This window comes from Somniosus microcephalus, chromosome 5, assembly GCF_052327205.1.
Source record: "Somniosus microcephalus isolate GS21.2 chromosome 5, FLI_Smic_1.0, whole genome shotgun sequence".
In the NCBI taxonomy this organism is placed as follows: domain Eukaryota; kingdom Metazoa; phylum Chordata; class Chondrichthyes; order Squaliformes; family Somniosidae; genus Somniosus; species Somniosus microcephalus.
The window spans coordinates 124,729,698-124,753,723 of record NC_140991.1 but is presented as its reverse complement, the minus strand read 5'-3'; the positions used below and the strand labels follow the sequence as shown (position 1 = coordinate 124,753,723).

At 45.7% G+C, this 24,026-nt stretch overlaps 1 protein-coding gene across 1 annotated transcript in view; it reads left to right on the top strand.

Annotated features, from left to right (window-relative positions):
• Window positions 1-24,026, top strand: part of LOC147117295 (band 4.1-like protein 4B) — a 165,474-nt gene that overhangs the window by 44,524 nt on the left and 96,924 nt on the right. The window contains exon 2 of the mRNA XM_085989358.1: window positions 22,856-22,945. Within this exon, the coding sequence (XP_085845484.1) occupies window positions 22,856-22,945 (90 nt within the window). The remainder of the gene's footprint in view (window positions 1-22,855; window positions 22,946-24,026) is intronic.

Below are 24,026 nucleotides of genomic sequence, written 5' to 3'. Positions count from 1 at the left end.
ATTAGAAAATGGAACTAAAATTGAGGATGACGTAGATATAAACACATTGGCCCCGATGTTTAACCCCCCCCCACCGGCCTGGCAGAAACCGGACGGAGGGGCAGTTAAAATGAGGCCAAGAACAGAAGAAGTAGGAACAGGAGTTGGCCCCTCGCGCCTGCTCCGCCATTCAATAAGATCATGGCTGATCTGGTCTTGGCCTCAACTCAATTTCTTTGCCCGCTCCCCATAACCCTTGACTCCCTTATCGTTCTAAAATCTGTCTATCTCCACATTAAATATATTCAATGACCAAGCCTCCACAGCTCTCTGGGGAAGAGAATTCCAAAGATTCCCGACCCTCTGAGAGAAGAAGTTCCTCCTCATTTCCGTTTTATACGGGTGCCCCCTTATTCTGAAATTATGCCCCCTAGTTCTAGATTTCTCCCATGAGGGGAAACATCCTCCCTGCATCCACCCTGTCAAGCCCCTTCAGAATCTTATGTTCCAATAAGATCACCTCTCATTCTCCTAAACTCCTATAAGTATAGGCCCAACCTGCTCAACCTTTCTTCATATGACAACTCCTTCATCTCCTCCGGAATCAACCTCGTGAACCTTCTCTGAACTGCTTCCAATGCAAGTATATCCTTCCTTTAAGTAAGGAGACCAAAACTGTACGCAGTACTCCAGGTGTGGTCTCACCAACGCCCTGTACAGTTGTAACAGGACTTCCCTACTTTTATACTCCATTCCCTTTGCAATAAAGGCCAACATTCCATTTGCCTTCCTAATTATTTGCTGTACCTGCATGCTAACTTTTTGTGATTCATGTACAAGGATCCCTCTGTATCTCAGCATTTTGTAATCTCTCCCTATTTATATAATAATGCTTTTTTATTTTTCCTACCAAAGTGGATAACCTCGCATTTTCCCACATTATACTCCATCTGCCAGAATTTTGCCTACTCACTTAGCCTATCTATATCCCTTTGGAGATTCTTTGCGTCCTCCACACAATTTGCTTTCCCACCTATTTTTGTATTTGGCTACATTACACTCTGGCCCCTTCATCCAAGTCATTCATATAGATTGTAAATAGTTGAGGCCCCAGCATTGATCCCTGCGGCACCCCACTATTTACAATTTGCCAACCTGAAAATGACCCATTTACCCTGACTCTCTGTTTCCTGTTAGCCAATCCTCTATCCATGCTAATATATTACCCCCAACCCCGTGCGCTCTTATCTTGTGCAGTAACCTTTTATGTGGCACCTTATCGAATGTCTTCTGGAAATCCAAATACACCACATCTACTGGTTTCCCTTTATCCACACTGCTCGTTACATCCTCAAAGAGCTCCAGCAAATTTGTAGCACTTGCCCCCTGTGATCCTGCTGCCTTCCCGGCGTGTCCCAATCTTAACCTGCTCTTCCGATAATGTAATCGGAACCGATCTGCAATTTTAGTTGGAGGCCTGAGTGGGGGAGCAGTGACAGCTTCCCCATCTGGCTAAACCTGCTGGGAGGGGAATCATGGGCCTGAAGAAACCCAGCAGGTAAGTTTAACAAATTTAATTTTACAACAACGCCTTTAACATCATAAAACGTCCCCAGGCACTTCACAGGAGTGCTATAAAACAAAATTTGAGACAGAGCCGCATAGGGGGATCTTGGGGCAGGTGACCAAAAGGAGTGTCTTAAAGGTAGAAAGAGAGTTAGGGAGGGAATTCCAGAGCTTAGGGCCTTGGTAGCTGAAGGCATGGCGGCCAATGGCAGAGCAATTAAAATCGCGGATGCTCAAGCGGAAAGAATTAGAGGAGCGCAGAGACCTCGTAGTGTTGTGGGGCTGGAGGAGAGTACAGAGATAGGGAGAGGCGAGACCGTCAAGGGATTTGAAAACAAGGATGAGAATTTTTAAATCATGGTGTTGCTTTACTGGGAGCCAATGTAGGTCAGCGCGCACTGGGGTGATGGGTAAACGGGACTTGATGCAAGTTAGGACACGGGCAGCAGAGTTTTGGATGACTTCAAGTTTATGGAGGGTAGAACATGGGAGGCCGGCCAGGAGTCCGTTGGAATAGTCAAGTCTAGAGGTAACAAACGGATAGATGAGGGTTTCAGCAGCAGATGAGCTGAGGCAGGGGTGGAGCCGGGCAATGATCCGGAGGTGGAAATAGGCAGTCTTAGTGATGACGCGGATATGCGGTTGGAAGCTCATTTCAGGGTTAGATATGACACCAAGGTTGCGAACAGTAATTTGCGTTTCCTTGTGGCCAAGAGGAGCATGAATGCTCCTGCAGGCCTCACAAGGAAGCCTTGGGCCCCCCTTGCCCTGGACACTCTCTTTTAAGAGCCCCGCCACCCCCGATATTGCCTCCAGAGCCCGCCTCCCTCAACTGACAGCTGGCGACCATTCCCATGGATCCCCAGCTGCAAACTCCTGCTGCTGCCGAAAACCCCCCCTCCCCGCTGGCCAGGTAGTGGATCTGGTCAGGTTTAGGCGGGCTTCCGGGAAAATATATGGAAATGAGGCTTGGCTGTTAAGATTGGCTGGGCCTCCACGTTCCCGGGTACGCCACCTGCTTTGGGGCTCACGTGCACCGTACTTGCTCCCTCTTTGAAATTGGGGCCATTGTGCAAAACCAGAGAGTACATCTGTTAAATGAGAAAATCTCAAACTAAACTATACATTAGAACAATTTTTTTTCCACACTGATTTAGTGGAGATGTGGAACAGACTGCCATCAAAACAAGTAATGTTATGTTGGGAATCGTGTTGAAGGTTAAAATGATAACTGTAAATGATAGGTTTTCAAACTGGGGTACCCACATTTTAGAAGGTCCATGATGGGATTTAAGGGGTCCCCAAAATCATCACATTTCTGCCAGCCTGTCATCTAATAGCTGTATCTTTTCATATTTTTTGATTTACTAACACATCACTTATCATTGCAGAAAACATTTACTATAGAGCAATGGAAATACTGTTTCTCTTTGGGTAGCTGACACAGTCTGTATACACAATCCCACATAAACATTTGAAAACCACTGTTCTGGACAGATGATCCAATACCCCATTGCGCATGGTGACTATTGTTGGGAGAGAAGGGGGTGTATGTTTGTGGAAAGCAGCTGGCTAGGGTTGAGTAGATGAGTTTTGAGGATTGACAGATACTCGAGAGCTGTGCTTGATTGCCTTTGGATCGGAGCTTTCCCTCATGATTTAAATAAGGCAGAATATATATGACAGATAAATTGAAACATGGTCTGTGGAAGCAAATCCATTGGTATGCGAATGACCTTTCTTATTCTGTGCCTTCTTGTGACGCGCATGTCACAATAGCCTGTCACTTACAGCAGAGACTACAATTCACTGCAGCACTGAATAGGCAGTGCTGGTGCACAAAATATTTTAAACAAACCTCAATTGTTACATTAGAAATCTGATAGAACATAGTCCAAATATTGTATTTAATCATGGGAAGCATAGTTTTCACTCATTCAATTTTGTTTCTATTGGTCAAACTAATTAAATGAAAGGAAGATTGATGTTTCGTATCATAGCATAAAGACTGCTGCAGTGCTAGAATATCAGGTTGTGAACTTGACCAGCAGCATTTTGATAATTGCTGAAATGCCAGTTTGCTAAATTGCAAAACCTACAACTAAGAGTCTTCTAAGCAAGTACAAGCGCATTAAATAGGAGTCATGAACATTTGGCTAGTTTTTGAAATCAGATTCTGTTTTTTTTTCTTTTGGAAAAAGTTTTCTGTTGAGGCTCTTGTGGTTAGAAAAAGAAAGAGACATAAAAAAACAAACAAATGTGTGTGCATTTGTCATTAGTTCTTTGCTGTTGGGGTTCTCTCTGCTACCCACAATTATTCAGCTAATATGGTAGGTGAGAGGCCTATTTTCAAACATTTGCCATTGTTGTTCTTTAACTGGCTAATAGAAGATGCACAGGGATAAGTCTGTGTGGACTCATCTTTGGAAGAAGGGCCTCACCCCCACTAGGCACCACCCCACAGAAGATATTGCTGAGATTGGGTACCTCCCTATATGAGGAATTGTGGACATAAATTTGTATCCTTTGTTGATGTGTTGTCTGAATTTGTGCCTCTAAACTGTGTGAAGAATTCCCAGCACTAACGATGTGTACTGTAGCACTCCCACCTTATGACATTGGGTTTAAAAAGTCTATTAAGTCCCCAGTTTCATTCTAGTGTGTATATTAAATTTAATCCCAAATGGTTGACCAATGTCCTTTAGGGAAGGAACCCTTCTGTCCTTACTTGGTCTGAGCTATCCTTGACCCCTGGTCCACATCAATGTGGTTGACTCTTAATTGGCCTCTGAAAGGGCCCAGCAAGGCATTCAGTTGTATCAAACTGCTACAAACAAGATAAGAATGAAAGAAACGGGATGGACCACTTGGCTGTATCCTAGGCATCAAACTCTGTTGCAACGAAGGCACGCTCAACCCAGTCGACCCTGCAGAGTCCTCCTTACTAACATCTGGGGACTGGTGCCAAAGATGGGTGAGCTGTCCCACAGACTAGTCTAATAACAGCCTAATATAGGTATGATTCTGTGAGTATGACTATCGGCCAACATCCCAGACTCCACCATCTCTGGGTATGTCCTGTCCCAACAGCAGGACATACTCACCAGTGGTGAGTATATAGTGGTACACAATTAGGTGGGAGTGGCCCTGGGAGTCCTCAACATTGACTCTGGACCCCATGAAGTCTCATGGCTTCAGGTCAAACGGGCAATGACCATCTTCACGAAGAGAGAATCTAACCACCTCCCCTTGACAATCAATGGCATTCCCATCGCCGAATCCCCCACCTCAACATCCTGGGGTCACCATTGAAATTCAAATTGGCCATCCAAATAAATGCCGTGGCTACGACAGCAGGTCAGAGGCTGGGTATTCTGCGTCGAGTATCTCGTCTCCTGACTCCCCAAAGCCTCTCCACTTCCTACAAGGCATAAGTCTGGAGTGTGATGAAATACTCTCCACTTGCCTGGATGGGTGCAGCTGCAACAACACTCAACACCATCCAGGAGAAAGCAGTCCACTTAATTGGCAGCCCATCCAACACCTTAAAGATACACTTGCTCCACCATTGGCACACTGTGGCTGCAGTGTGTAACATAGAAACATAGAAGATAGGAGCAGGAGTAGGCCATTCGGCCCTTCGAGCCTGCTCCGCCATTCAATGAGATCATGGCTGATCATTCAAATTCAGTACCCTGTCCCTGCCCTCTCCCCATATCCCTTGATCCCCTTAGCCTTAAGAAATATATCCAACTCTTTCTTGAATATATTTAATGAACTGGCCTCCACCGCCCTCTGTGGCAGAGAATTCCACAGGTTCACCACTCTCTGGGTGAAGAAATTCCTCCTCATTTCAGTCCTAAATGGCTTACCCCTTATCCTTAGACTATGACCCCTGGTTCTGGACTCCCCGGCCATCAGAAACATCCTTCCTGCATCTAGTCTGTCCAGACCTGACAGAATTTTATAGGTTTCGACGAGATCCCCTCTCAATCTTCTAAACTGCAGTGAGTATAAGCCCAATCGACGCAATCTCTCCTCATACGTCATTCCTGCCATCCCAGGTATCAGCCTGGTGAATCTTCGCTGCACTCCTTCCATGGCAAGAACGTCCTTCCTCAGATAAGGCGACCAAAACTGCACACAATACTCAAGGTGCGGTCTCACCAAGGCCCTGTACAACTGTAGCAAGACATCCTTGTTCCTGTACTCAAACCCTCTTGCTACGAAGGCCAACATACCATTTGCCTTCTTAACCGCCTGCTGCACCTGCATGCTTACCTTCAGCGACTGGTGCACAAGAACACCCAGGTCTCTTTGCACTTCCCCTTCTCCCAATCTATTGCCATTCAAATAATCTGCCTTCCTGTTTTTGCTACCAAAGTGGATAACCTCACATTTATCCACGTTATAGTGCATTTGCCATGTTTCTGCCCAATCACCTAACCTGTCCAAATCATACTGGAGTTTCATGACATCCTCCTCACAGCATACCCTCCCACCCAGCTTTGTGTCATCTGCAAATTTGGAGATATTACATCCAATTCCCTCGTCCAAATCATTAATATATATTGTGAACAGCTGGGGTCCTAGGACCGATCCTTGCGCTACCCCACTAGTCACTGCCTGCCACTCGGAAAACGACCCGTTTATTCCAACTCTTTGCTTTCTGTCCGCCAACCAGTTCTCTATCCAAGTCAATACCTTGCCCCCAATGCCATTGTTGTGTCGGTACCTTTCTACCTAGACACAATTTAGGACTTAGAACTCAGAGATTCAAACAAGAAGTGCTTTATTGGAAGGAAAGGAAGTTCTGGAAAGTTCCGAACAAAGAGAGCTAAACTTAATAGAGAACACCCAACCATTTATCTCCTGTGACAGCGCCACCACAGGTGGGAGGAGAACACACAATACATAACATTTCCTCCCCTCTTAAATGGAAGGTCCACATTATTCCTCAACAGGTAAGTTACTTTCAATGCACTCAATGAACCTAGGGTAGAGGTAGACTGCCTCAATCCCTGATTTTACCCTGGGGTTTATTCTGCCCCAGTCTTGTGGGTAAGTCACTAAGCCTACAGATCCAAGCGTCTTGGAGGCCGCCGCTCTCTGACAGGATACCGGCGGTCATCGCTGTCTTCCACAGCAGTAGGCACTGACACAGGCCTGGATGGAGAAGGTGCCTGTGTCAGTTGAAAGTCAGGAGTTTGCACAGGTGGAACAGTCTCTTTGACTTCCTGTGTTGGAGAAGAGCACTGTGGCAAAGGATGCTGGTTTGCGGTATCATCCGGAAACAGTTCAGGCCAACCAGCCATTGGAGCCTCTGTGGCTGTCTCTGCTCCTCGCAACAGTTGATCTGTGTGTCTTCTCCAGACGACGTCCTCAGCAGTCTCAACCATGTAAGACACAGGGCCCGTCTGCGCAATCACCGTAGCAGGAACCCATTTCGGTCCAGTGTTGTAGTTTCGAGCTAGGACGTGCTCTCCCGGATGAAACCGTCTCTCCTTGGCTCTTTTCTCTCTCTTTTCAACTTGAGCTTGTTGTTGACAATGGACAACCTGTTCTGCCCTTGGAGGTTTGAGTAAGTCAAAACTTGTCCGCAACTGCCTCTTCATCATGAGCGAAGCGGGGGAAGTTTTGGTTGTGGCATGCGGCTCGTTCCTGTAGGACAACAGGAAGTTGTTCAGACGTTGGTGGATTGAGCCCTGACCTTGCGATGCCTTCAAGGCGTGCTTCAAAGTTTGCACAAACCTTTCTGCCTGGCCGTTAGTAGAGGGATGATAGGGCGCAGACCTGATGTGTTGGACACCATTCACATGCAGGAAGGTTGCAAACTCCTGTGATGCAAATTGTGGACCGTTGTCACTTACGAGTTGTTCCGGTGAGCCATAACGGCTGAACATCTCACCAAGTTTCTCAATTGTTTTCTCTGCCGTGGTAGACCTCATCACAGCGACCTCCGGCCACTTGCTTCGAGCGTCCACAACCACCATAAACATCTTCCCTTCGAAAGGACCGGCGAAGTCCACATGTACTCGCTGCCACACTTCTGCAGGCCAATCCCAGGGGTGTAGGGTTGCCAGCTGTGGAACATTCCGGACCCTTTGATATGGGGAACATGTTTTGGCTTTCTCCCCAATATTCCCATCGAGATCTGGCCACCAGAAGTAGCTTCTTGCCATTTCCTTCATCCGAACCATCCCACTGTGGCCTGTATGAAGTTGTTGCAGTATAGGTTCCCTCAGAGGTGGCGGAATGATGACACGGCGTCCCCAAAGAAGACAACCTGCCTGGACGGAGAGCTCATTTCTTTTTGAAACGTAAGGTTTCAAACTAGGAGAATCTCCTATCGCTCTCCCTCGAATGACATCGTCCATTACCTCAGACAGGACTGGATCGTTGCGGGTGTACCTTCGCACCTGAACTGCAGTGACAGGTGCTCCCTCCACTTGTCTAAAGTAGAAGATGCCTATCTGACGAGGCTCTGGGGGAGTAACAGGCAAGGGTAGACTCGAGAGACTGTCTGCGTTGCCGTGCAAGTCTGATTTGCGATATTTGATGTCGTATGTGTGTCCTGACAACAGTAAAGCCCACCTTTGCATCCTGTTTGCAGCGAGAGACGGAATTCCGGTGTGGGGCCCGAAGATTGAAGTCAATGGACGGTGGTCCGTCAGGAGTGTGAACCTTCTCCCAAACAGGTACTGATGAAATTTTCGAATTCCAAAAACGATTCCCAAGGCCTCGCGCTCGATCTGCGCATAGTTACTCTCGGCCTTGTTCAAGGTGCATGATGCGAAGGCGATAGGTTTCTCTTCACCCGAAGGCATGATGTGGGATATGACTGCTCCCACACCATATGGTGATGCATCACATGCTAGCTGCACGGGTAGCTTTGGGTCGAAGTGTGTCAGGACCTCCAAATTCAGCAATGCTTTCTTTGATTGGGCGAAAGCTTCGTTGCACAGTTTAGTCCATTTCCATGTTTTGCCTTGACATAGCAACTGATGTAATGGCATCAGCAATGTTGCTAAGTCTGGAATAAACTTCCCATAGTAGTTAAGTAGCCCCAGGAATGAACGTAACTGGCTCACATTCTGGGGTGCTGAGGCCTCCATGATCGCCTTGACCTTTGACGGCGCCTTATGCAGGCCAGTAGCGTCAATCACATGCCCCAGGTACTCAACTGAAGACTGAAAGAATTCACATTTGTCTTTACGAACTCTGAGTCCGTACTCTTTCAGTCGTTGTAGTGTCGCATCCAAGTTCAGAAGATGATCCTCCTCATTTGTCCCAGCGACAAGGATGTCATCCAGGTAGCACTGGACTCCTGGCAGTCCACTCAAAATCTGATCCATTGCCCTTTGGAATAGAGCAGGGGCCGACGTAATTCCAAACAGAAGGCGGCAGTACCTGTATAGCCCCTTGTGTGTCACAATTGTCAACAGCTCCTTTGATTTGTCATCGACATGCATTTGTAGATAAGCCTGGCATAAGTCTATTTTGCTGAACTTTTGCCCTCCGGCCAGGCCCGTAAAAAGATCATCAATGAGGGGAAGAGGGTACTGTTCCACAGACAGCACCGGGTTAATAGTCACTTTAAAATCCCTGCAGATTCGAACAGATCCATCCTTTTTCAGGACAGGAACAATGGGTGTGGCCCATTTGCTCACGCTCACAAGCTCCAGGACTCCATTCTCGACTAAGGCCTCCAAGTTAGCCTCAACTTTTGGCCTAATTGCATAGGGTACAGGTCGGGCTTTGTGAAACTTCGGCTTGCTGTCAGGTTTAATGTCCAGTCTCACGCAGATCTTTTTCATGCTCCCAAGTTCCCCATTGAAGAGTTCTGCATATTTGTTTAACACTGCAGTCAGACCTGACTCCCCTTTTGACATCATGCGGACTGCAGGCCAGTCCAGCGTGATTTTCTCTAGCCACGCACGTCCCAGTAGCGATGGTTAATTACCCTTTACCACATATAGTGGCAGTTTTGCAGTCTGTCCGTTCAATTTAACTGTCACCTCAATGACGCCTCTCATGGCCACAGGTTCGCCGGTATACGTCTTTAGCACAATGTTTGTTGGCTGAAGGGTAAGATGCTTTAGCATTTTGTTGCAGACAGTGTCTGAAACAAGGGACACAGCCGTGCCTGTGTCCACCTCCATCCGCACTGATTGTCCCTCCACCAGTGGTGACACCCAGTAGCCATTTGAACCACCTGCAACCGTCAGTATGTGCACCTCTTCCTCCTCAGAGGTGTCGCTCCCCTCTGTTTTACTTGTTCCATCATACTGCACTGAATGAACACTCTTTTTCCTCTCTTGTCCAAATACAGACATTTTGCTTCCATGCTTCCCAGCTCTGTCTATTCTTTTTTTACCTCTACAGGCGCGTTCAATGTGACCCTTTTTGCCACAATTTCGGCATTCCAGCTCCGTACACCAGCAGTCATTAGCGTGATGGCCCGTTTTCCCACAATGGTAACATGTGCCGTACCACGCACCTTTAGGCTCAGACGACACCTTGTGAACTCTCCCTGTTGAACTCACTTGGTGAGCCTCCTTTTCCACCATCTCCATGGAGACACTAACTTCAATGGCCTTTTCAAGAGTAAGGTTATCCTCAGTAAGAAGGCGCTTCTGTGTGGCTGCATTTTGCAGACCACACACAAGTCTGTCTCTAATGGTGTCATTCAGCACCTCCTTGAACTGGCAGTGTTCCGACAACCTTTTTAAAGCAGCAATAAACATCGTCACTGATTCCCCCTCCTCTTGATTCCGTTTGTGAAATCTAAATCTCTCAGCAATAACCAGAGGTTTTGGTGAAAAATGTGCTCCAAGAATTTCCACTAGTTGCTTATATGTTTTAGTTCCTGGCTTATCTGGCTGCACGAGGCTGCGAAGTAAGTTGAAAGTCTTCGGCCCGATTACACTCAAAAAGGTAGGCACGACCTTTTCATTTGCCACCGCATTCGCCAATACAAAATAGTCAAAACGTTCCGTATATGCGCTCCATTGCTCCACATTTTCATCAAAATCACCGATGTTTCCTAATATAGTAGCCATCTCACATTTCAAATTAAATTTTCTGTTTACTCACTGCACCCGTAATGTACGCAGATTCATCCGCTCCTCGTTGCCACTTGTTGTGTCGGTACCTTTCTACCTAGACACAATTTAGGACTCAGAACTCAGAGATTCAAACAAGAAGTGCTTTATTGGAAGGAAAGGAAGTTCTGGAAAGTTCTGAACAAAGAGAGCTAAACTTAACAGAGAACACCCAACCATTTATCTCCTGTGACAGCGCCACCACAGGTGGGAGGAGAACACACAACACATAACAGCCATGTGCCTTAATTTTGCACGCTAATCTCTTATGCGGGACCTTATCGAAAGCCTTCTGAAAGTCCAAGTACACCACATCCACTGGTTCTCCCTTATCTATTTTACCAGTTACATCCTCAAAAAATTCCAGTAGATTAGTCAAGCATGATTTACCTTTTGTAAATCCATGTTGACTTTGTCCGATCCTGTCACTGCTTTCCAAGTGCTCTGCTATTACATCTTTTATAATGGACTCTAGCATTTTCCCCACTACCGATGTCAGGCTTACCGGTCTATAATTCCCCGCTTTTTTTCTGCCACCTTTTTTGAATAGTGGGGTAACATTAGCTACCCTCCAATCCATGGGTACTGTTCCAGAGTCTATCGAGTTCTGGAAGATGACCAGCAATGCATCTACTATTTCTAGGGCCACTTCCTTAAGTACCCTGGGATGTAGATTATCAGGCCCTGGGGATTTATCGGCCTTCAGTCCCATCAAGTTTCCTAACACCATTTCCCTACAAATACTGATTTCTTTCAGTTCCACCCTTTCATCAGACCCTATGTTCCCCGGTATTTCTGGGAGGTTATTTGTGTCCTCCTTTATGAAGACAGAACCAAAATATGTATTTAGTTGGTCTGCCATTTCTTTGTTCCCCATTATAAATTCCTCCGATTCGGACTGCAAGGATGCTACGATTGTCTTCACCAATCTTTTTCTCTTCATATATCTATAAAGGCTTTTACAGTCAGTTTTTATGTTCCATGCTAGCTTACTCTCATATTCTATTTTCCCTTTCTTAATTCATCCCTTTGTCCTTCTTTGTTGAATCCTGAACTTCTCCCAATCCTCAGGATTATTGCTTTTTCTGGCCAATTTGTATGTCCTCTCCTTGGATCTTATGCTATCCCTACTTTCCCTTGTTAGCCATGGTTGAGTCACCTTTTTTTGTTTTATTTTTATGCCAAACTGGGATGAACAACTTTTGTAGTTCATCCATTCGGTCTTTGAATGTTTGCCATTGCCTATCCACCATCAACCCTTTGAGTGCCATTCCCCAGTCAATCCTACCCAACTCGCTCCTCAGACCATCGTAGTTTCCTTTATTTAAATTGAGGACCCTAGTTTCTGAGTCAACTACTTCATTCTCCATCTTAATGAAGAATTCGATCATATTATGATTGCTCCGACCGAAGGGGCCTCGTACAACAAGATTGCTAATTAATCCTTTCTCGTTACATAATACCCAGTCTAAGATGGCCTGATCTCTGGTTGGTTCCTCGACATATTGGTCCAGGAAACTGTTGTGTCCGTGTATAATAAAACACAGACTGCAGGAGAAATGGTACAACAGGTGTTTACTAAATGTGGCTCACACTGGAACTGCCTGTACAGATTACTACTCAGTGCTATATACAGGTGTGGTCACTGCCGGTACTACAGTATACATGAGCTGTAAAAAGTAGTTCCCCCCTTAAAGGTATATACATTACAATTCCTCCCCTTTTAGATTAACAGTACCATAACACTCATTTAACAATTAAATATCAAACTAATTACAATTAACACTTTTAACATGCAACATTAGCTGAAAATGGTCTATTTATATATTCAGTCTTTGGGGAAGCTTCCTGATCCTTTCTGGATAGCGCCTTTCCCGAGTGTCTTGCTCTTGGTGCGGAGGCGATTCTGGCCCCCTGTCATCGGTTGGTTCATCAGCTTCCGATGCTACTGTTTCTGGGGTAGATGCGACCTGTACGTCGGGTTCATCACCAGGTACGTATGGGCGAGGCATGGGGTTGACTTGTTCCTGTGACTCTAGGATCTGGTCAGCATGGCGTCTCACGATGCTCTCCCCAATGTCCACTGTGTACATTAGTGGGCCCTGCCGTGTGCATATCGTTCCTGGCTGCCATTTTTCTGTTCGGTAGTCGCGGGCCAAGACTGGTTGCCCTACATTGAAGCTCCTTGTTGGCTTCTCATGGATGTGCTGGAATTGCTTACTCTCAACATCTCTTCGTACGTTTGGTCTGAGCAAATCCAGGCGAGATCTTAACCTTCGGTTAAATAACATCATGGCTGGGGCCTGGTTGGTGACTGCATGTGTCACATTCCGGTAGGCGAACAGGAAATTGTCCACCTTGTGCTGCAGCGGAATGTTGTCATTGTACATAGCCTTTATTGCCTTCTTAATGGTTTGTACGAACCTCTCGGCCAATCCATTTGTGGCTGGATGATACGGGGCGGATGTGTAATGCCTTACTCCATTCTTTTTCAAGAACCTCTGGAACTCTTCGGACACAAACTGTGGTCCGTTGTCGGAGCAAATCTGTTCTGGCAAGCCATTCCTGGCAAAAATGGTCCGTAGGACTGCAATAGTTTTCTCCGTGGTGGTGGAGGACATTTTGATGACCTCAGGCCATTTCGAGTGCGCATCCACGGCTATTAAGAACATTGAGTCCATGAATGGACCAGCAAAATCAATATGCACCCGTTGCCATGGAGATGAGGGCCACTCCCATGGGTGTAGAGGGGCCTGTGGTGATGCATTTTGGACTTTCTGGCATCCTGGGCAGCTCTTGGTCAGGTCCTCGATTTGTTTATCGATTCCCGGCCACCACACATAAGCCCTGGCTCGGCTTTTCATTTTTACCCCTCCCAGATGACCCTCATGAAGCTCATTGAGCACTCTATCCCTTAACTTGGGTGGAATTACCACTCGGGATCCACACATCAAGGTCCCCCGGCACACTGACAGCTGTTCGCTCCTTGTCGAGAATGCTGGCAACAGTGAGTCGCCATGTGCTGGCCATCCCTTCACCGTCAAATCATATACCCGAGACAGTGTCGGGTCATTTCGGATTTCCTTTTCGATACAAGCGTTAGTTACCGGTAGGTATTCAACTATAGTCGAATGGAATATTTCGACAGGATCCACTGCTGGTGCTTCCTCCGCAGTAGGCAGTGGCAGGCGTGATAGCCCATCAGCATTTCCATGCTGTTTCGTGCCCTTATATTCAATTTCATAGTGGTGCGCCCCTAGAAAAAGTGACCATCTTTGTAGTCGTTGCGCAGTCATCACCGGAACGCCCTTCTTCGGATTAAAAATGGAGGCAAGAGGCTGGTGATCAGTCAGCAAGGTGAATTTCTGCCCGTGCAGATAGTGATTGAACTTTTTCACTCCCCACACTAGGCTGAGGGCCTCCCTGTCAACCTGGGCGTAGTTACGCTCGGCTGAGGTTAGTGATCGTGACGCAAAGGCTATTGGCCTCTCTGAGCCGTCCGAGAATTTGTGCGACAGCACCGCTCCAATGCCGTAGGATGACGCATCACATGTCAACCGAATTGGTAATGCTGGGTTGTAATGGGCCAATACCTCTTTCGATGTGATTAGTGTTTTGCTCTTCTGGAAAGCTCGTCTACATTCGTCACTCCACTTCCATGACACCCCAGTTTGCAGTAGAGTGTTCAGTGGGTGTAGTATTGTAGACAAATTTGGCAAGAACTTACGGTAGTAGTTTACCAGCCCGAGAAACGACCTCAGTTGTGACACATTTTCCGGTGCTGGAGCCTTGACTACTGCCTCAATCTTCTCTGGGGACTTATGTAACCCCTCTTTATCGATAACGTAGCCACAATACGAGATCTGTTTTCTAAAAAACTCGCATTTGGGGCGGTTAGCTCAGAGCCCATATTCCTGCAATCTAGTGAGCACCTGCTCCAGGTTGGCAAGGTGATCACTGTCATTTTCGCCCGTGACCAGGATGTCGTCCAAATAACACTGGGTCCCTGGGATCCCTTGCAGGACTTGTTCCATTGCCCTCTGCCAAATAGCCGGAGCTGATGCTACCCCGAATATCAGCCGGTTGTATTGGTAGAGACCTTTATGGGTGTTGATTGTGAGGTATTTTTTTGATGCTTCTTCTACCTCCATTTGCAGATACGCCTGGGCCAGATCAATCTTAGTGAAGCGTTTCCCTCCAGATAGCGAGGCGAAAATATCTTCAATCCGCGGAAGTGGATATTGTACGGTGTGAAGGACCGGGTTCACTGTTACCTTAAAGTCCCCACAGATGCGAACCTTCCTTGGTTCCCCAGGTGTGCTGCTCAACGACTTTTTCATCACAGGGACGATGGGTGTAGCCCACTTGCACCAGTCCACCTTGGACAGTACACCTGAACGTTCCAGACTCTCCAGCTCTGCTTCGACGGCTGGGCGGATCGCATAAGGTTCCGGTCTGGCCTTAAAAAATTTTGGGCTTGCGTTTTCTTCAATTTTAATCGTCGCTGTCATGCCTTTTAGTGTTCCGAGTCCTTGCTGGAACACTTCTTTCGCGTCAGTTAGGATCTTTGACAGTCGCCCAGGTGTGACGTCGTCATCCTTTTTGTCAGCCACAGTCAGTGCCTGTATGGAATGCCAATCCAGTTGTATTTTCCGGATCCATTCACGTCCCAGTAATGGTGGTCCTCCATCTTGCAATACATACAGGTCTAGTTTTGGTGTTTCCTTACCGTTACATATAACGGTCACCCTTATTTTTCCTTTGGGGTAGACTTTTTGCCCCGTGTGCGTCTTCAAAATAATTTTTGTGTCTCTCAAGGGTATGTGTGAGAATAGCTGCTCTTAGTCCCGTCGGTTTATGACTGTTAGGGCTGATCCTGTGTCCAATTCCATCTTTACCTGGACTCCTGCTATCTTGAGAGTGACCCAAATGGTTCGCTGATCCTCCGTTGTAATCACATTATGTAGTTTCAGACAACTCAGTTCCCTGCTTTCGGAGTCGTTATCACTCTTTTGTTCATCTGAACTATTCTCCGTCATCTTATGTACCTTCTTGTACGTTCCTTTGGTAGGTTTCTCATTGCTAGTTTTCTTTCCTGACCTGCAGACTCGTGCTATGTGTCCTACTTTTCCACACTGTCTGCACACATTGTCTTTGAACCAGCAATCATTCTGGTCGTGTGTTGTTCTGCCGCAGCGATAGCACTTCTCTGTTCCATATGACATTTCGTTTGTGCCATATTCTTGCGGTCTCTGTTGTATCTCTGCAGCGCCCCGTGCTGCTGCTTCATATGATACCGCAATGCTGAAAGCCTTTTCCAGCGTAAGGTCCTTTTCAGATAAAAGCCGTTTCTGGGTTCCTTCACTTTGAAGCCCACACACAAACTTGTCCCTTAAGGTATCTGCCAGTCCCGCTCCAAACTGGCAGTGTTTCGATAGTTTGCGCAGTTCTGTTAAATAATCAGCATTGTTTTCATCCTTATGCTGGTTCCGTTTGTGAAACTTGAATCTTTCTGCTATCAGCAGCGGTGTGGGGTTTAAATGTTCCTGTAGTGTAGTATCGTTACTATGTCTTCAAAACTCTTTTCCATTGGCTTCGTTGGGGTTACTAGATTTCGTAATAAACTATACGTCTTTGCACCCATTAAATTTAACAATACCCACGCTTTCTTGTCATCTGACACCTCATTTGCCTTGCAGTACACCTCTATTCGTTCGACATATGTAGTCCAATCTTCGACTTAATTGTCAAATGCGGTGATACTGCCACTTTTTGGCATTTTGGGTGTGGTTTAAAATGGCGTCTCCCAATGGCTTAAAATGGCGTCTCCCGCGCTTTCCTTCCTCCCCCGCTGCTGCCAACGCCGCTCCCGGCGGTTCTCGTGGCAATGGCGGTGCCCTGTAGGGATCGCGCGCTTCTCCTGCGCTGCTGCCAACGCCGCTCTCGGCGGTCCTCGTGGCCATGGCGGCGCCTCGCGTGTTTCTGCATGTCTCCCTCTCCCTCTCTTCAACGCTGCTCGGCCCCTGAACACCGGCTGCGGCCTGTGCGCTCTGCCCTCTCTCTCTCTCTCTCTCTCTCTCTCTCTCTCTCTCTCTCTCTCTCCCCCCCGTCGACGCTGCTCGGCCCTTTGCTGTGCCGCTCGGTCGGGCTCTAGCCCGCCGCTGTCCGTGAAGGGTCTGCGCACTACCTGTTGCCAGCTCGTTTCGCTGGACCACCTCGACTGGAAAGCCAAGCCTGGCTCTCAACAGCCTCCCCCGCAATTCTCGAGTCTCTGCTGGATGACTGGGCGGTTGCCCGTGGTCGACGCCCGAGTCTCTGGCCTTGACCTCCACTCCACTGATCTCCAGGAACGAATCCCCGGGAGGTGATGCAGAGTTGCAGGTAGGTTCGAACTTGCCTTGTCGCCAATGTTGTGTCCGTGTATAATAAAACACAGACTGCAGGAGAAACGGTACAACAGGTGTTTACTAAACGTGGCTCACACTGGAACTGCCTGTACAGATTACTACTCAGTGCTGTATACAGGTGTGGTCACTGCCGGTACTACAGTATACATGAGCTGTAAAAAGTAGTTCCCCCTTACAGAAACCATCCCGTAAACACTCCAGGAATTCCTCCTCCACAGTATTGTTACTAATTTGGTTCGCCCAATCTATATGTAGATTAAAGTCACCCATGATGACTGCTGTGCCCTTATTGCACGCTTCTTTAATTTCCCTTTTAATGCCATCCCCAACCTCCGCCTTACTGTTTGGAGGTCTATATACCACTCCCACTAATGTTTTTTTCCCCTTAGTATTTCTCAATTCTACCCATACAGATTCCACATCATCAGAGCTAATATCCTTCATTACAATTGTGTTAATCCCTTCTTTAACCAGTAATGCTACCCCACCTCTCTTTCCTTTTTGCCTATCTTTACTGAATATCGAATACCCCTGGATGTTGAGTTCCCAGTCTTGACCATCCTTGAGCCACGTTTCCGTAATCCCAACCAAATCATATTCGTTTACCTCTATTTGCGCAGCCAATTCATCCACCTTATTACAAATGCTCCTCGCATTAAGACACAAAGCCTTCAGGCTTGTTTTTTTAACGCTCTTAGACCTATTAGAATTATTATTTACTGTGGCCACGTTTGATTTAAACCCTTGATTTCTCTAACTGCCACTTTTGTTTTTCTCCTTCCTATCTTTTGCTTTTATCCTTGTTTCCCTTTCCTCTGTCTCCCTGCTCAGGTTCCCAACCCCCTTCCATTTTAGTTTACACCCTCCCCCACAGCACTAGCAAACAAACCCTCTAGGACATCGGTTCCAGCCCTGCCCAGGTGCAGACCGTCCGATTTGAACTGGTCCCACCTCCCCCAGAACCGGTTCCAATGTCCCAGGAACTTGAATCCCTCCCCCTGGCACCATTCCTCTAGCCACGTATTCTTCTGAAGTATCCTTTTATTTCTACTCTGACTAGCACGTGGCACTGGTAGCAATCCTGAGATTACTGCCTTTGAGGTCCTGTTTTTTAATTTACCTCCTAACTGCCTATATTCCGCTTTTAGGACCTCATCCCGCTTTTTACCTACATCGTTGGTGCCTATATGCACCACGACAACTAGCTGTTCACCCTCCCCTTCCAAGATGTCCTGCAGCCGCTCAGAGACATCCTTGACCCTTGCACCAGGGAGGCAACACACCATCCTGGAGTCTCGTTTGCGGCTGCAGAAACACCTATCTATTCCCCTTACAATTGAATCCCCTATTACTATAGCTCTACCACTCTTTTTCCTCCCATTCTGTGCAGCAGAGCCACCCCTGGTGCCAGGAAGTTGGCTGCTGCTGCCTTCCTCTGATAAGCCATCCCCCCCAACAGTACTCAAAGTGGTGTATCTGTTGGAGAGGGGGATGGCCACAGGGGACCCTTGCACTACCTGCCTGCGCCTAGTACTCTGCCTGTTGGTCACCCGTTCCCTTTCTTCCTGTCCAACCTCTACCTGTGGTGTGTCCAACTCCCTAAACGTGCTATTCACGATGTCCCGAGCATCGTGAACGCTCCAGTATGCAACCAATCGCAGCTCCAGCGCCGCAATGCTATCTACAGGACACATTGCAGCAACTCGCCAAGACGACTTCGACAGCACTTCCTAAACCAATGATCTCCACCACCTAGAAGAACCAGGGCAGTAGGTGCATTGGAACATCATCACCTCCAAGTACCCCTCCAAGTCACACACCACCCTGAACGCCCTCGTGCACAGTACCTTCACCTCACGGACTGCAGCGGTTCAAGATGGCGGCTCACCACCACTTTCTCTAGGGCAACTAGGGATGGGCAATAAATGCTGGCCAGGCTTATGACACCCACATCCCGAGAATGCGTTAAAAAAATGAAACCAATTTCACAAAAATAATCCTATGTTAATTTTTGCCTTACTAATGCAATAGTCCTGTGACATTGGTTTTCACTGGTTATGGACTGATCAGAGATCACTTCTTTGCTACATACATAATTGAATCTAATGCTGCTAGCATACAGGAAATAGCAAGAATTTGTTTTTATGAAACCAAAATACAGCTGTAGTCTCTCTGATGCCAGCATTGTTTGCACCTGAGGCAGTATTTGTATGAGTATTAAGTGGGCCAAATTTTCCAGTCAGCGGCGAATACAGTGGCACTGGCCTTCATTACACTTACATTTGCCCACAGACTTGCTATCGGGTCTTGAGCATCTGGGACCTGTGGGAACAGGGAAAGCAACTGTGTATCTCCTTAACCAATCAGATTGAAGAATTGTAAAATGAGGTGCACAGTCTGAACCAGAAAATGTCCTTTATAATTCAATGCCAAATCATGTACAGAAAGCAAAATAAAGTGAGGGTAAGAAATATGGGATTAAGTTTGAGAGATAAGAGACAAAGAAAAAGTTTTAAAAATGATTTAATTTTTTTAAATCTCCACCAATAATTAAAATCTGAAGGAATGAGACCCTACACTTGTATGGACAATGTACTTACACTTGTATGGACAAGAAAGAAAGACTTGCATTTATATAGCACCTTTCACAACCTAGGGATGTCCTAAAGTGCTTTACAGCCAATGAAGTACAAACCCTAACTTTTTCTGGCGACTTTAGTGTATATCTATCACGCAAGTACAGCAATTTTATGCTGTTTTGTATATTTCAATGCCGAGACTCTCAGCGAGATATCAGTTTTTGGAGAAGCAGGGCAACGTGGACAGCAACTTCCTGATTTCCGCATTTAACTGTGCATGTGCAGTTGTCGGGAGTTACGCTCCTGATAGCCTCACCATTATTTTTACTGCAAAATCTGGGCCATCATGTCTCCTAGCATAACGTTGTCATTTTCACTGTTGTGTACAAGTAAGACCTCTTCTGGTGCTCTGCGTCACTTCCAACATCACATTGGGGTGAATTTCTCCTGGGGCTCTCTCGTTCATCAACTGTAACTTCAGTGGAAAAGATGCAGAAACCTTGAAAAAATGGTGTAAGCAGCAATTCACCCCCATTATACTTATGGCCGTACCAGTTCCTACCTAACACTACTTGTTCAGTTAGTGAATTTCTTAGGCGTGAACTGCTTTGCTCATTGCCTAATGCTGTAATTATTAGCATTGTACATGTTGGAACTCTGCTAATGCATTAGGGCTTTGTTGATTTGATTACAATTAAATATTCATTTGTATTAAACGAATAAAATGGCAACATTTCTTGATCAGCTCATTTCACAGCAACATTTTGACAATGACTGCACTGAATGAGCTCCAGGTTATTTGCTTACATTCACCGAGACTAACTTTGCTTCCAAGATAAAATAAAATACTTTGTGTCTGTTTTCTAATTGGAATGTAATTAAAGGTAATCTGTATACTTCAGAATGAGATCTCAAAAGACTGTATCTATATTGTCTAGTTTGACTTGATTTGTTAATTATTTGGTTTCTAATTATTAAGATAATCCAGATTAATTAACCAGATAGCTAATTTTGTGCTGCACCTATAAATCCATTCATTAGCAATATTATTAATGATAGCTTGTGCATTTTTAGTGGTAAGAACTTCTAAGCCAGTTACATTGAAGTAATGTAGCTTTTGAATACAGTACCTTTTAAATAAATAAAGAAAAGAAAACTAATTAGCTTAGGTTAGGACATGTAATTGGGGAGAAACCCTTTGCATAGCAATCTATATATACCACTGAAGTACAGTGGCCAATCTGCTTGTGTCAGGTTATGAATTAGTCTGTAGGTTAAAGATTTTAATGCCACTTTAGATTACTGGACTTGGAAATATATTCGTGGTGAGAAAGGGGACTGTTTTCTTCGTCAGTATGTTGCTGCTCCAACAAGGCAGTCTCTGGATCATGAAGTGGAACAAAAGGGTGACCTAAAAGAACATTTGGGAGATGACCACAATAAGTTCAGTGTAAGAATAGAAAAGGAAAAAGTCAAGGACAAAAGTCCTTTGACTGGAGAGACAAAAAGCAAATTATAGGGATATAAAAAAGGGATCTTGTCCAGATAAAGTGGAAGGAAAAATTAGTAAATAAAACCACTGATCAATAGGAAATATTTAAGGAGATGAAAAGAGTACAAATCAGGTACAGGAAACTCTTGTTTAAACGGCACCTAAATATCCGGAATTCTCTATTAACCGTCAAAATTCTCACTCCGAAAACAACACCTCAATAACCGGCAATGTTGCCGAGTCCAAGTCCGAGTCTCCCACGGTGGCCGAGTTCGTCAGTGGAGGTAGTTCTCCAAACTGCCACTACTCGGCTTTTTGGCGCTGTCAGAAGTCGGAACACCTAAATACCCCTGTAACAGGAGTCTGACTCTCCCGCGCTGCCGGTAGTCTCTTCTGATCCGCCATTTTACAGGTGTACTGTGTGTCTCCCACGCTGCTGGTAGTCATTGCATTGCATTCCCATCAACTGGCAGTACTGTACTTAATCAAGCATCTTCCACCATCCATTTAACACAACATTCTGTAGGTGAGTACCCAGTTACTGTATACTGCACATTGCTTGATTTTTTAAATTTTTCTTTGTTAAAAATAGCCTCGGTAGATAACCCTCTCCGTCATCCGGAATTTTTGGTCAACCGGCAACACGCCAAAGAGTTTCTTGTACATTCCAATAAGCAAAAATTAGTATTTTGAAGGCTACAACTTCATAAAATTAGATCAAATTTTAAACTAAAAAAGGAAACATTTAGCACTTACAGGGCAGATAATAAAATTGAATGCCAGGACACACACAGCTATGAAGAGGGAGCATGAGAAGACTGGCAGAAAACATTAAAAGGTCAATAATATAAGCACATTAGTAGTAAGGGGGCAGTTAAGGTAGGGCAATTTGGAGATAGCGGAGGCAAACGTATAGTGAGGCAGTGCCAGAGATGTCAAATAAGTACTTTGCCTCCATTTTCATAGAGGAGGTGATTATTAGGATTTAGAATCACTAGAGGTACGTATAGAACTGTTAGCGTAGGTTATTATTCAAAGAAGTTGATGTTAAAATTTACAAATCACAAGGACTTGATGGTTAAATTTGAGGATCCTAAGGGAAGTTAAGGAAGAAATCATTTGGACTTTGACTGTAATTGTTCAAAATTCATTGAAAAGGAAAATTGTACCAGAGGAGCGGAGGATGTCAAAAGTGACACCTGTGTAGTACGTCACCTCAATTAAAGAAAAGTCACAGAGTTGAACCAAAAAATTATAGGCCATTTAGTTTTTCTTTAGTTATTGGTTAAGTAATAAACCCGGATTTTCCAGTATCAGCCGCTCATTGACGCAGCGTAAATTGGGTAGCCGGTATTGGAAAATGGGTGGGAGTCGTGAACTCCATTTACTCTGTGCGTCAATACATGTTTCATAGAGCAGGACCACTGCTGGTGGAAGCGACTGTCTCAAACAAGCAGGCAAATATTTAAATATTTGGGGGCTTGTTTGTTCTGCACGCCATTTCCTGTTGTTGTAGGTGCAGGTTGTCAAACTTAAATCATGCCCGCTTGAAGTGGATGTCCAGGTTTCCTAGCTGGCAATAAATATACTGGAGGTCATGGAAAGGGCACAGTAATATAAAGGTCAGCGTATTTTAAACGTTTTTAATTTTTTTGCATGTATTTTTTTCCTTGCTGGCATTTAAAAACCTTTACCAGTTGTTTTCTCTTTTTAGTTTTTTGCCCACAGCACCAATAATGGCACTAATAGATTTCTCAATGGGAATCATTTTATCAAATGTGTTTGGACGAAAAGGATCAATGAAGGGATTCCAGGCAGGTCAGGCTGCATGAAAGATGCTTTATGTCCACCTGCTGGTACCTGCAACCTGAATATGTGCACAGAGGTGAACATACCTCAATATGTCAAACAGTTAGTCCAGGTGGAGGCTTCTCTTCCTAAAGGAATCTGGAGCAGCAAACTTCATGGCATTACTAAGATATGTGATAGTCTGATTAACCATACCATTGGATGCTTCCACAGAAGCATCCCAGTCACAGTATGTCCTGCTTACAGGAGCACTGCATGAAAGGAAGAATGGTAAGGTGATCATCAACCAGCATACATTTAGTTGCACCTATCAAGATGCCACCAACCATTTCTGCATGCTCGGGCACACCTACCTGACAATGACGAAGGACAACTGTCTTCTCAGGCTCTGGGTCAGCAGAGAAGTAGATGCAGATCTGTAGCATCAGCTGCAAAGGACACCTGCAGCTGTCATGCAGCAACAGGGCTGGCACATCCAGTGGAAGTGACCATCAGCTGCTGCCTCAAACCTGCCCCCACCTCCTTGTGCACATGCTGCAATAGAATCATACAGCGCAGAAGGGGATCGTTCGGCCTGTCATGCCTGTGCTGGCTCTTTGAAAGAGCTGTCCAATTTAGTCCCACACCCCAGCTTTTTCCCCATAACCATGCAAATTAGTCCTCTTCAAGTAAATGTACAATTGTCTTTTGAACGCTCCTATGGAATCTGCATCCACCACCCGTTCAGCTAGCGCTTTCCAGATCTTAACGACCCTCTGTGTGAAAAAAATCTCCTCATTTCCCCTCTAGTTCTTTTGCCAATTATTTTAAATCTATGACCTCTGGTTACCGACCCACTTGCTGGGGGAAACCGTTTCTCCCTCCTTGCTCTATCAAAATCCCTCATAATTTTGAATACCTCTATTAGGTCTCCTCTTAACCTTCTTTGCTCTAAAGATAACAATCCCAGCTTCTCCAATCGCTCCACATAACTGAAGTTCCTCATCCCTGGTATCATCCTCTGTACCCTCTCCAAGGCCTGGACATCCTTCCTAAAGTGTGGTGTCCAGAATTGTACACAATACTCCAGTTGAGGTCTAACCAGTGATTT